Source organism: Pholcus phalangioides, unplaced genomic scaffold (genome assembly GCF_987345545.1).
Source record: "Pholcus phalangioides strain wild (caught in Gottingen) unplaced genomic scaffold, Ppha-v1.0 ptg000010l_1, whole genome shotgun sequence".
Classification (NCBI taxonomy): Eukaryota; Metazoa; Arthropoda; class Arachnida; order Araneae; family Pholcidae; genus Pholcus; species Pholcus phalangioides.
In genome coordinates, this window is record NW_028301603.1 from 36,876,231 (window position 1) to 36,888,769 (window position 12,539).

General features: G+C 38.0%; 1 protein-coding gene across 2 annotated transcripts in view; it reads left to right on the forward strand.

The window, feature by feature from the left end:
- LOC149081374 (KICSTOR complex protein kaptin-like) overlaps positions 1-12,539 on the forward strand; it is a 16,349-nt gene continuing 3,810 nt past the window's right edge. Inside the window, exons 1-9 of one of the 2 annotated variants that reach the window (XM_089238193.1) lie at positions 1-231; positions 1,805-2,036; positions 3,093-3,175; positions 4,877-4,964; positions 5,166-5,220; positions 6,306-6,381; positions 6,504-6,577; positions 7,951-8,051; positions 8,192-8,290. In XM_089238193.1, the coding sequence (XP_089094319.1) occupies positions 1,826-2,036; positions 3,093-3,175; positions 4,877-4,964; positions 5,166-5,220; positions 6,306-6,381; positions 6,504-6,577; positions 7,951-8,051; positions 8,192-8,290 (787 nt within the window). In that variant the 5' untranslated portion in view covers positions 1-231; positions 1,805-1,825. Of the gene's footprint in view, positions 232-830; positions 856-1,804; positions 2,037-3,092; positions 3,176-4,876; positions 4,965-5,165; positions 5,221-6,305; positions 6,382-6,503; positions 6,578-7,950; positions 8,052-8,191; positions 8,291-12,539 lie in introns of those variants that run through there. The other variant, XM_089238194.1, reaches the window with a different exon arrangement.

Here is a 12,539-nt window from a genome sequence, read left to right on the forward strand (position 1 = left end):
ATTGGCCAAGTTCACCAGGGAATGTCGGATTTTTAGCCGCTAGTCTTTTGAGGATGATTATAACTTGAAGATGTTTTAAGGATCTGGCAACTCTCTCTGAGCATGTTTGTTTATATTTACTTTATCAGTAAGAGCTCAAACTTGCTGTCTCGCTGCTGGCGTGAAGCTGCTCGATATCTATTTATGTTAAATGAAAAAAAAAAAGGTGAATGAGTGAGCCTCAGTTGACAGGTAACTGAAATTATGAGCGACTTTATTTCTTTTTATTATTCATTTTTCTCTTAATGTTGCTTTTATTGCAAATAATTTAAGGGGAAACAGCTATCGTTTTTTTTTCTCTTGGCGACTTTTTTTTATTTTAAAAGATATCAATTGGCGCTATTTACTTAGGTTAGTGGGGACGCTGTGAAACAATATAGGCCAGAGGTTCAACCTATTCTTCGCAACCCAAGGAGTCTTCCGAGAAAAGTCGCATGAATCCACTTGCAGCCAGATATTCTTGAGTTATTTGTCACGACCCAAACTTGATTCGCAGGGGCTTCCGCGATGGGTCATAAAAATCCGCTTACAGCCAAGGGTTTTTGTTTTATGGGTCGCTACCCAAACGTGATTCTCCGGGCTTCCGCGATGCGCCGTAGGGATACACTTACAGCCAGGGATTCTTAAGCTATTAGTCATGACCCAAACTTGATTCAGAGTGGCTTTCGGGATGGGTCATACAAATCCACTTACATCAAGGGGGGTTTTTTGAGCCTGATCCAAACCTGATTTGCAGGGACTTCTGCAGTGGGTCTGTACAAATCTACTTGCAGTCCTGTTATAAACGTGAATACATTCTTTGGGCCTACCTTTGTGGTAAGTACTGACGTAATGAAATATGTGTCATCGGATTTGTCCTTGAAGTAGCTAACAGATGATGCTAATGCTGTCTATTTGTATTGTGGACTTCTCAAGATGTAGGGTAAAATAATTTTACGAATGCGGATGATGTACTTTGTGTCCAGATAAGATATATTAAAATCTGTAGGGCATAATCCGATTTGTCTTTGAAATATCTAACGGACAATGCGCTTGGTAGCCCAGGTTGATAAGGTACTTGCCTAAAGTACCAAAGAATGTTTAGAGGTGCCACGAATTCGATACCCGGTTCGTCCTTGTCAGAAAACTTTCCTGACACGGGTACAATAGAAACGGCAACATGACCGCAGAAAAAATTGCTACCACAGGGAGCCCCCATTGAGGGGTTAGAGCACCAACCTCTCAATTAGTATAAAAAGCAAGCCTGCCGTTTGGAATCGGCGATAAATTGTAGGTCCCGGTTTAATTAGCCCTAGTATGCAGAAAATGACCATGGTGCGACAAAAATGATATAATGGACAATGCCATTGTCTTCTCTTTGCAAACCTTCAGAGATACAATGTGAAACAATTTTTCTACATAAGTGGGCCGCGACTCTGGTGCCCAGACCGGAATAAGTATTGAAATTAAAGCAGCATCATTGGATTCGTCTCAAAATACATACCAGACAACACTATTGGCTTCTATTTGCATTGTGAACTTCTCGATATATATAGCCTGAAGCATCACTAAACAAATCGGGGAAAAAAATCTTGGCACCAGAAAACTCTAGTAATCACACAGAGAAAATTTTGTGTCAATACCGATTTGTTTAGTTGCAATGGGGACATGGTGCCTGGGATTTGCCTTATCTTTTGTGATATTTCGAATCGATAGCTATGTTAATTTAAATTGCATAGGGATTTGCATAATGAGTGAAATTAAATTTTTTTCTTCACATTTTCAGAGAGGAAATTAGCATTTCGAAATGTCTTCTGTCAGCTTTTTAGAAGCCCATTTCTCGGGTCTGACATCGCAGAGCAGCATCTATGGTCTGACATCCTTATCCACCCAGAATAACGTGCAGAAGGTTTTAGCGGCATCATCGAAAAGGAAAGTCTATTGCGTAGAATATTCAAGAAATAACAATAACGATCTGATTCCTTCCACAAGAGACGTACAGTTCACATATATACCGAGTAAGATTTTCGCTTCCTCTATTTTTTGGTTATTATAATGAAATTGTTGCCTTGATTAAATCTCCTGGTTGAATCTAGAACATTCTTGAGCGCTCTGAATAGAATCACATGAATTATAACCATTTCCCCCCCCCCCCCCCCATTCATATGTTATGAGCTTTACCAATCTCTTTGAAACAATTTGCCAAACTACACTGTGATATGTCTAGTCCATACATTCTCGCTAAACCCATCGCCCGAAGGCCAAAGGTGGCTATCTGAGTCATCTGATGTGTCTTGTGACCTAAAACCTAATTTTTTAAACAAATTGAGTAACAAATTTATGGATCACTTAAGTGACCACATAGTTCCTGATCATTTAAGTATCCCGCACATTTTTAGTTCACTTAAGTGACCCGGACATATTTATAGATCACTGCTGCACAGTTCCAGAGCATTTAAGTGACCCATGACATGTTTAGAGATCACTTAAGTGACAGTTCCAGATCACTTAGATAACTCATGGTATATTTAAAGATCACCATGTCGCAGTTCAAGAGCACTTAAGTGTCCTGTGGCACATTCCCCTATCACTTAAGTGAATCTGCAGCATATTTACAGATCAACGTGACACATTTCCATGTCACTTAAGTATCTTGTGAAACATTTTCAGATCATTTGAGTCACCCACAGCATAGTTACAGATCTCTGCAGCACATTCCCAGATCACGTAAGTGACATAAGACATATTTACTGATCACTTATGTGACATGCAGCACATTTACTGATTGCGTAAGTGACCCATGATGCTGCAATGTAGCATCCCTGGGCTGCAACGTAGATGAAAAAATGTGTTTGGTTAGCCGAGTAAAACATCAATTTGAGAGCACCTCCACTGTTGACCAAGCAGTTATATGCTTGTCTTGCGTTGCTCAATCCCGAGAGGATTGTGACCGACCTCTATTGGCTTAGAAATATTCTGTAATTTATCACTTATTACCAATTAATAGTGTGGTGAAAAAATGCATTGTTTTCAAAATCGTTTCAGTACGAACTTGTTATTCATTTTTTTCAAAGGTGGTGCAGACATAATTTCCATCGATGCATTCAACCAGGCATCTCATGAACATGATGTAGTAGTTGGCATCACGTTTGTCAAGGTATGTTTCATCATTATCTAATGCAATCAGTTTATTCAGCTGCCAAGTCTCCCAAATTTCTACTCCCGGAAAAATTCTTGTATCTCTCAAATTTTGATCGGGGACTCAAAAAAGTCTGTTACTTGTGTCCCTCCCCAAAATGATGTCATATGCATAAGTGTCGCCATTGTGCCAAATTATGAAAAAATGTTTCGTTTTGGTGAAAAAAAACAAACAAAAATTTTACCCAGCATCAGTTCGGCCTCTACACAGTCTAATCGGTGAGACGTCCTGTTTAGTTTGGCCAGATAGCAATTATTTTTTTGCCATAATTTAATTTGAAAAATAATGATAGGTAATTCATCATACTGTTTGGTGATGGCCAGCACGATTTAAGGTTGTTGTAATGGGACAAAATCCCTACTTTGTTTTTAAAAAATATCTTTCATATTCATCTGCATGCAGTTTTTTTTAAAGGATTTTGATATCCGAGAAAATCTTCTCAATTCTCTTCAAAGTTGGCGGCTATGCTATCATTCTGTGTACTTTAATTCTAAAATTAGCCTGGGAGAGGGATCTTAGGGACTTGTATAGCAGCGCACAGATAACCTCCTCTCTATTACTGTGATGAATGTCATGTGGTGATTCCTTTATTTTGGTGAAGGTATCATAATCACACACACTGACTCACATCGGCTGAGTTTGGATGTATTCGTCAAAATGAAAACCACTAAGGGATCCATCAACAATAGAGAAGAGGTTACCTGTGTTACGGGATGTAAATGAATGTGGACGTGCTAATGGAAGATGATAGTATTGAACTAATATAAGTATTTGTACCTGTGATCAGTGGCATATTTACAGAGGCTTAGCTTGCTATAGCCCAGGGCAGCAAGTTCAGAGTGGCAGAAAATTTGAGGAATGAGTGCCTAAGAAATGACCAAAACATTGACCTACAGAGTTTGCAAGCATGTGAGTGAGCAAAAAAGTGGCTTATAGCATGAGCAAGCATTTGAATTATCAGAGTGACTTACAGAGCAAGGGACCAGGTCAGTGAGTGACTTAGAGTGTATGTGAGTGATCAAAACAGTGTGAAAGCACGTGAATGACTTCAGAAACACAGTTCACTTGCAGAAGTGGGGGCAAGCAGGTTATAGCACAGGGTGCAAATTGGAGGAAAGAGTTTTCAAGAAAATTCAACTTGAATGAGAGAAGGGCAACAAAGGGCAGGGTAGCGGAGAGTGATCCTTGTATAACAAAATTTGTGCAGCCCACAGGCGGCAAAACCATAAATGTGCCTCTACTGATCGTAGAGGCACTATCTCCAGATAGTGATCTGACTCCAGATCAGAAGATTGCGTGTTCAGAACACGTCCGGGTCACCACTAAAGGATACGTATGTTGAAGAATATCCTAAGCTTCCGTTTATTAACAATATTAATTAACACATAATCATAATACTATTATTATTCACAATTTTAGATTATTGTCGCATTATACATGTAGACTTAACAAATTTTAGCTGGAGTTCCCATAGAGATAACAGACGCCCTTTGATGCTCATGTAGACTCCTCTGCACTTCTTCTTCTACACGCGCATTTTGCACCCGGCGCGTCTTTAGTCATTAATCAGTGGGCCGCTGCACTGTGATCACAAAGTCATTTTCACTACTTTTTATCCAGCCCTTATGCACTAAAATTTTTGACGAACTTATGTTTCAGAGTAGTTCCACTGGGAAGCAAAGCCAATATTTCAACATATATTCTCAATGGGAGCCTGGAAATGAGTGTGACTTGGATAACATTGCTCGTAAGTAGTAAATTCTTCTGCACCAATGCCCAAATCAATCTTCTTACCTTGACAATAGCCGTTAAAGCTGTGTTTTCCTAAGAGCATGTTTTATATGGCACGTGCAACGTGAAAACGCTGAACAGAAAACCTACTCTTAGGAAAATCCGGCTTATAAAGGCCTTCGTTATTTGATTTTTTATCACTACCTTTTTTTTGTAGAGGGCTGCCAGAGTCTTCCGTTAGATTTCATTCCATTTCAATTAACGCACACGGAGTAAGTTCTTTTTCTTTTCTTCTCATAAAATTGTATTTCTGATAAGTTAAATGAAGTTTTTGAATGTAAATTGATTTTCGCATGTATGTGCCTTGGTGTGAATCCATGATTAGCTGCTACGGAAAAAACTGGGTGATCACCTTATTTTCGATCTCGGGGAACAAATTCAACCTAATTGCAAAGCTGTTAAAGCAAGCGTCACAAACCCTGTAACATATCAACAAACCTTAGATTGATATGAGTAGGGAAAAAATTTAGCTTAGTTTGATTGGTTGTAATGAGTGACAAAAGAAACCACCACACCACTTTCGACGAGTTTCTTGGCAAACTTCAGAAGACGAAGGCAGAGTTCCCCCGTTTTGCCTAGCTTTCTTTTTATTTCCCTGCATTGTTCGCTGCCATTTTCTTTCATGTCAATTCTATTTAAAATTTCACTGTTGAATTTTGCTAATTAATCAGGAACGAATAAACTTTTCACGTATTGCTTTATGTTATTTCTGACCAAAAACGTTAAGAATCAACATTCTGTGTTGGTCTTTCCCTACACTAAGAATTTTGCCAATGTGACATAGTTCTACCTGTTTTAAATTTCCTCCTTACCATACCAATGTAAAGTTTGTTAATATCCGACCCTGTCACATCAGAAATATGTTAGGGCTACACATATTTATAGACACACAACACTTTCTGGCATGTGTAAGTTTGTTAGAAATTTCCCTGAGGAATGTTTACAAGGTATACAGGGTGATTCTAAAACTACTGTGGCAGTCGAGTGGTCATAGTGACAGACTTGCATCGTGAGAACCTGGATTCGATTCTCACGGATGGAAGGAGACCTGAAATGGAAGCATTTTGTCAATGTGGATGAGGTAAAAGCAAAACTATGGAGGGCATCACAACAGATAAATTAAAAAAAAATGTTTTGAACGATAGAAGAAAAGGCTGGACAAGTGTATTAACTGTAATGAAGAGTACTGTAAAGAGAATTAAAGAATTTCTTTGTGAAAAAAAAAATTGAATAAACGAGCTGTAAAAAAAAATTCTGCTTTCTGGGAACACCTTGTATTTTCTTGATTTTCGTGCAGGTTAGTTGAAAACGATACTAAAGAGATGGTATGGCTTCTGAGTGGGGATGATTGCAAAGTCCATCTGTACAGAGAAGTAAATTCATATTTCACGTCATTATCAAATGACCGAAACATGTTGTATATAATTATGGAGTAGATTACCAACATCACTCATGTCCTTTTTTTTAATTTAATTTATTTTTTAATGGGGTGTAGGACAAGCTGTGTCAGAGTTTCGCCGAGAAACCAAGTGAAGATTATTTCCCAGAGTTCAAAGAGCTTGATTCTGTGTAAGATGCTTTTTTTCAAATTTTTTGTTGTAATCGTTGTCTAACCAGTGTTACTGTCACCTAGCTTTTGACACAAAATAAAGTGCTCCGGACTCTGCCACGAAGCTGGGCTGGAAGAGATCTTGATAACGGGATAAGTCCAGTGGGTTTATTCATTCATTGTCATCTAACTTTTCCTAAAATGGACTATGACTCTTAATGATGGCTTAGAACAAAGGTGTTAAACTTTCATGAGAGTGCGGGTCACTTTATTGTGTGGTTTGAGAACATGTCACAGGCTACTTAAGTTATCTGGGAATGTACTGGGAGTCACTTAAATCATGCAAAAATGTGCCGTGTGCCGCTTGAATGATCTGGAACTGTGCCACACATCATTTAAGTGATCTAAAAATATATTGTGGGTCTTTACTTGAATGAGTGATCTGGACATGAGCTACAGGTTACTAAAGTGGTTTGTGGATATGCAGCAGGTCACTTATTGATTTAGAAATGTGCTGTAGGACACCCAAGTGATGTGAAACTGCATTGCAGGTCACTTAAGTAATTTGTAAATGTGCCACAGGTCACTTAATCTCTCTATGTACCTCTGATATATAAATGTACCCCTGGCCATCTAAGTCCTGTGGCAGTGAGCAGTTGTTCACTTAAGTGATCTGGAAATGTGCTGCTGGTCAATTAACTGATCTGGAAATGTGCTGCTGGTCAATTAACTGATCTGGAAATGTGCTGCTGGTCAATTAACTGATCTGGAAATGTGCTGCTGGTCAATTAACTGATCTGGAAATGTGCTGCTGGTCAATTAACTGATCTGGAAATGTACCACAAGTCACTCGTGATGCGGAACTGCATTGCAGGCTACTTAAGTGATTTTTAAATGTGCCACAGATCACTCAAGTGATCTATAAATGTACCACAGATCACTCAAGTGATCTATAAATGTACCACAGATCACTCAAGTGATCTATAAATGTACCACAGATCACTCAAGTGATCTATAAATGTACCACAGATCACTCAAGTGATCTATAAATGTACCACAGGCAGCTCAAGTGATCTATAAATGTACCACAGGCAGCTCAAGTGCTATGGAACTGTGCCACAGGTCACTCAAATGAACTTTAAATATGCCCACTTAGTTCAGTTTTACAAAATTAGGTTTGGGATCATGGGCCACATTTAGTCTGCGGACCATTGATTGAGCATACATGCTTCAGAATGAAAGGTACCGAGAGAAAAAAATTCAGTGGTGGTGATTCAATTCTGGTGATAAGGCAAATTACATTGAAATGCATCCAATCGGGTGATGATTTGCAATATTATAATTGTATTGTTAATTTTTTTTTTTACCTCATTCGTGAAAATTTTCATTGCAGAATCCTATGGATGGATTTCATTACTACAAATAATAATCGTGTTACAGCTTTTGGATGCAAGAATGGAACTGTCACTGTCATGCTGATTAGTGTCAAACCAGGTAAATTTTTTTTCAGACTTATGATAGTCATTCAAAATACATTAATTTTCAAAATAATATTCTTGAAACACAAGTTCCTATCAGCAAAATTTTTATCATTTCAACTTTTTTCCCTTTCTATTTTCCACCATGTATATCAGACATCAGTGTATCGTCATCATGGACCATAGAGCATGATGGGCCGATTTCATCCATATTGCTGTTCACAGACTACCATTCCGATTTGAAAATTGCAGCAGGTACTAAACGATATAATATATTTACTAGCTATAATACCCGGCGCTGCGCGGATTTTCTCCAATATTACTGGGAAAATTTAAAAAGTGACAAACTGTTATAAAGGAATAAACTATTATTAATATTATTCATAATACTGGCAGCATTAAAGAAGTTACAAACCATTGTAAAGGCATATGCATGTCTGAAATGCATTGTTAGATAACCATGGTAACCAAAGTAAACATTTCGAAAATGAGTGTTGAGGCCCAGGAACCATTGCTGCATGACAGTTATGCCCATTTCGGGCATTTGCTCAGCTCTGACACACTTTTAAAGTAGCCTATCGTTGAAGTCGGGTCCCATTTGGTATATATGTAAAATTTGGCGAAGATGGTCTAAAGTTGAAGATTTGTATATAGAACACACACATAGAAAATCAATTGGATAGATAGTGAGTCCATTGTCGCCCCCGCCCAATATGAATCTTTTTATTCGGGGTGTTTTGAAATTCTGTGCACAAGTAGAGGGGAGATATAGAACATTGAGATGAATCATATTCACATGAATGGGAAGTATGACGGGAAGCAGGTACTACTCCACCACACATGAACCTCGTCCGTATTCCTCTACAAATTTCTAATGAATGGGTATGTGTTGGAATGTGCATGTATGTGTTTTGAACCTAATGTGAAGCTTGTTTCTGTAAAATGCTTGTTATGTGTTGTTTGTCAAGTGTTGCCATCTGTCTTTTGAATCAGACAACTGTTTTTCTTTTCGCTTGTGTCATGCATGAATCTTTTAAATGTTGTAGGCCTGATTGCTCTCTATGGAGAGACTTTCCAAATTGGAAATGGATAGATGCCCCCAAAGCAGAATATGCCGAAATCTGCAACATACGTCGCAGAACAATCTGGAAGAATTTAAAGAAAAGTTTAGTGAAGGAACACTGTTGTATGGGAATTTTTACTGCAGAACATTTCCAGTCAGCCAAGGGCTCAGAACAATGGCAGAACAATGCAAAACATTCTGCTTTGGGATGTTATGATCTATAGACGATAGATGGCGCTATTTATTCGATGACTCTCAGAAATATCGAAATTTGTTAATACTGGTTTTGGTTTAGCGGAAATATGTGTGATTGGCGGAGAACTGGTGGAGGGTTGGACAGAAGCTTCCAGAAGGTTACGTCCATCCAGACAGTGGCGCCACAAACCTGGTACTATGAAATAGAAATTTGTGGAATGTTCTTTTTCTTGAAGCTTCAACCAGACCTATAAATAGTAGGGAGAATGAGAATGCTAGATTCCAGAGAGAAAGAATAGAGAGAGACTGGATAAAAAGTCAGTTGTGATTTAATTTTGCAAGAAAGTTGTTAGCTCTCTGGTTAGGTTGTTAATACGTGTAAATTGCTGTTCTGTAAACAAATCTGTGTTTGTCCGTCGAAGCGCTTCTTGTTTTGCAATCTAGAAGTCTTGTGAAAAATTATCCGTAACAGGGAGATAGATGGTGCTGTATGTGCCAGATCTAAGGGTTGGCACCTGAAACTTCTTCGCCTCATAGCTTGTGACATCATGTGAAGCACATGCATCGTTTCATAAGCACTGAGTTCGTCGGTACACACTTTATGTAGGGATTGACAAATTTCAGGTGGCAGGACACCATAGAGACCAAAAAATTGCCACCAAAATGTTTGTGATTACTATCTCAGGCCGAAAAAAGAAAAATCCATGTTTTGCTCCTAGATTTTTTTCTTGATTTCTCAAGCCCTGACTTTATGTATGGGTTAGCTAAAGGTACGGGATAGGTCGCTCTGAATGTTTCAGGAAATGTACCAATCAACTCAAAGCACATTGCTAAATGTGTTTATATGTCAGTGTCAAATGTGTCACTGATGCGAATGATCAGAATATGAATACTTCCTGTGGAACTGTATCATATATCTGCCAGTTGCTCTATTGAGTTTTGTTGTCTCTTCTGTTTCCCGTTGTGTGGCATTTTCAGTCATGCTTTCCTATATGAATTTACGGTTCTGTTGCATATCCTGCTGATGTTTGGCGAGAAACCTCACACACACACACTTCCGCTGGCAGTCACAGCAGAAAGAACACACATAACAACCGTCCTGAAATTGTTAAGTTTATTAATTATATAGTAATAAATATCTTATTTTAGCTTGCATGATCATTATTTTTCTCAACTCCTGCATCACTCACCAACAGTACAAGGATACGCTGTTGCATATCTCGCCAAGCTGCCAATGTTTGGCGAGAAACCTAACACACACTTCCACACTAGCAGTCACCATGGAATGAACACGCATAAGAAAACCGTCTTGAAGTTGTTACATTTATAAATTATACAGTAATAAATATTTTATTTTAGCTCACATGATCATTTTTCTCAACTCCTCCATTACTCACCAACAGGACAGTTCATATCAATACTCTTTATCTCTTAAAGTTTGCACATGGAGTTTTGAGTTACCCTGTAGATATTGATGTGCAGAGGAGCTGAAACGAAATCTCTATATTTGGGTATGGCCAAGGTTGTTATTGCACCTTCGACTTCTGATAGTACAATAACCAAAGCAAAACATCTGTTGTTGAGAATATTATGTTGCAAAATCCCAATGTACCATTGTGTATTACCAGGAGATTTCGTTTGGAGATGTTAGATTTTTGCAATCACGTTGCTACGTACTACCTGTTAGTTTGAGGTTTCTATTTCAATTATGGGGAATGGTCAAGAGGAATTGATAGGATGTTACCCTCTTGGCATGAATCGTGAGATTGATAATTGGGTTGCATTCGAAGTCTGCCAAATAGTTAGCATTGTGTTGTGATACTTTGATTTATTTTCAGTGGTTCATGGGACGATATGGGTGTACCTCTCACGTTCCCGTACTGTTAACCTAGCCCTTTTGTTAATAATACACACATCTTACATCACATTATACTATTCATGATGTTGTTTCGCTTTTGATGCACTTGTGGTGTGCATTGTTAAAATTTTATTAATAACTAGCTGATACCCGGCGACGTTGCCCGCCCCGTAAAAAAATTATATATGTATACCTTAATAATTATTTAACGACTGGCAGCTGGAGTTGAACATTTTTATTCTCAGTTTTGTCACCGTAGTTGTTGTTCTCTGCTATTAGTGACGTCCCATGTCCAGCGAATATTATTTTTTCTAAATTTAAACTATACCTATACTATGGGCGGTTGATGAGATAAAGGCCGCATCAGCACTTACAGGATACCCTGTATATAGGCTAGCAGAAATACCCGGCGCTCTTCCCGGGTTTTCTTCAATTATTGGGAGGATTGGAAAAGTGACAAACCGTTATAAAGGAGTAAACTGTTATAATAACAGAATTAAAGGTGTGACAAACCATTGTAAAGGCATTGTTGGAAACCACGGTAACCAAAGTAAACGTTCCAAAAGTGATTGTTGAGGCCCCAAAACCATTGTTGCCCGACAGTTTTTCGCCCATTTCGGGCATTTGCCCAGCTCTGACGAACTTTTAAAGTAGCCTACGGTTCAATCCCGGTCATGTTTGGTATATATGCAAAATCTGGCGACGATCGGCCTAAAACTGTAGATTTGTATAAAGAGCATACATACATACTTTCACATTTATATATAAGATAAATAATACAAAATTTCCATTTTAATATTTGAAAATTTCGTTACTGAATCAGGGTAATCAACCAAACATCACAGATTCCTGATGAACCTGGAATTTATTTTGCAAGTACAGTGAAATTGTTATGTAACAATAATCACGGGACTGGAGAAAAGTATAGTGATTCACCATTGTAAATGGAATGCATTAACTATAGTGACCAATTCCCAGACTTGGAAAATCTGTAGTTTGTCACATGACGAAATGTTTTACGCTGCCAGAAAAAAAAAAGCCATCCAAATAAAAGAGAAAAATGGGAATTTTTGAGAGACTAACATAGGGTGACCATAATAATCCACTTTTCTGGGACATTTGCTATTTTCTCTAATTATGCCCTTTTGTTTTTTTTTTAAAGATGCAGTTTTTCTCCTTTTTTTATTCTTTTTCACTAAAATCAAGGATTAAAATTGTTTTGCAACTTATAAATTATATTATGATGATTATGACATCATAATATAAATAAATAAGACTAAAGATATGAAAATTTGTCATGCTAAACTTTTTTTTCTGTGGAAGTCATTTTCATCCACTGTGATTTGTAGTAGGTCTTGTTGATTTTAGCAATAATTGGCAACTTCACT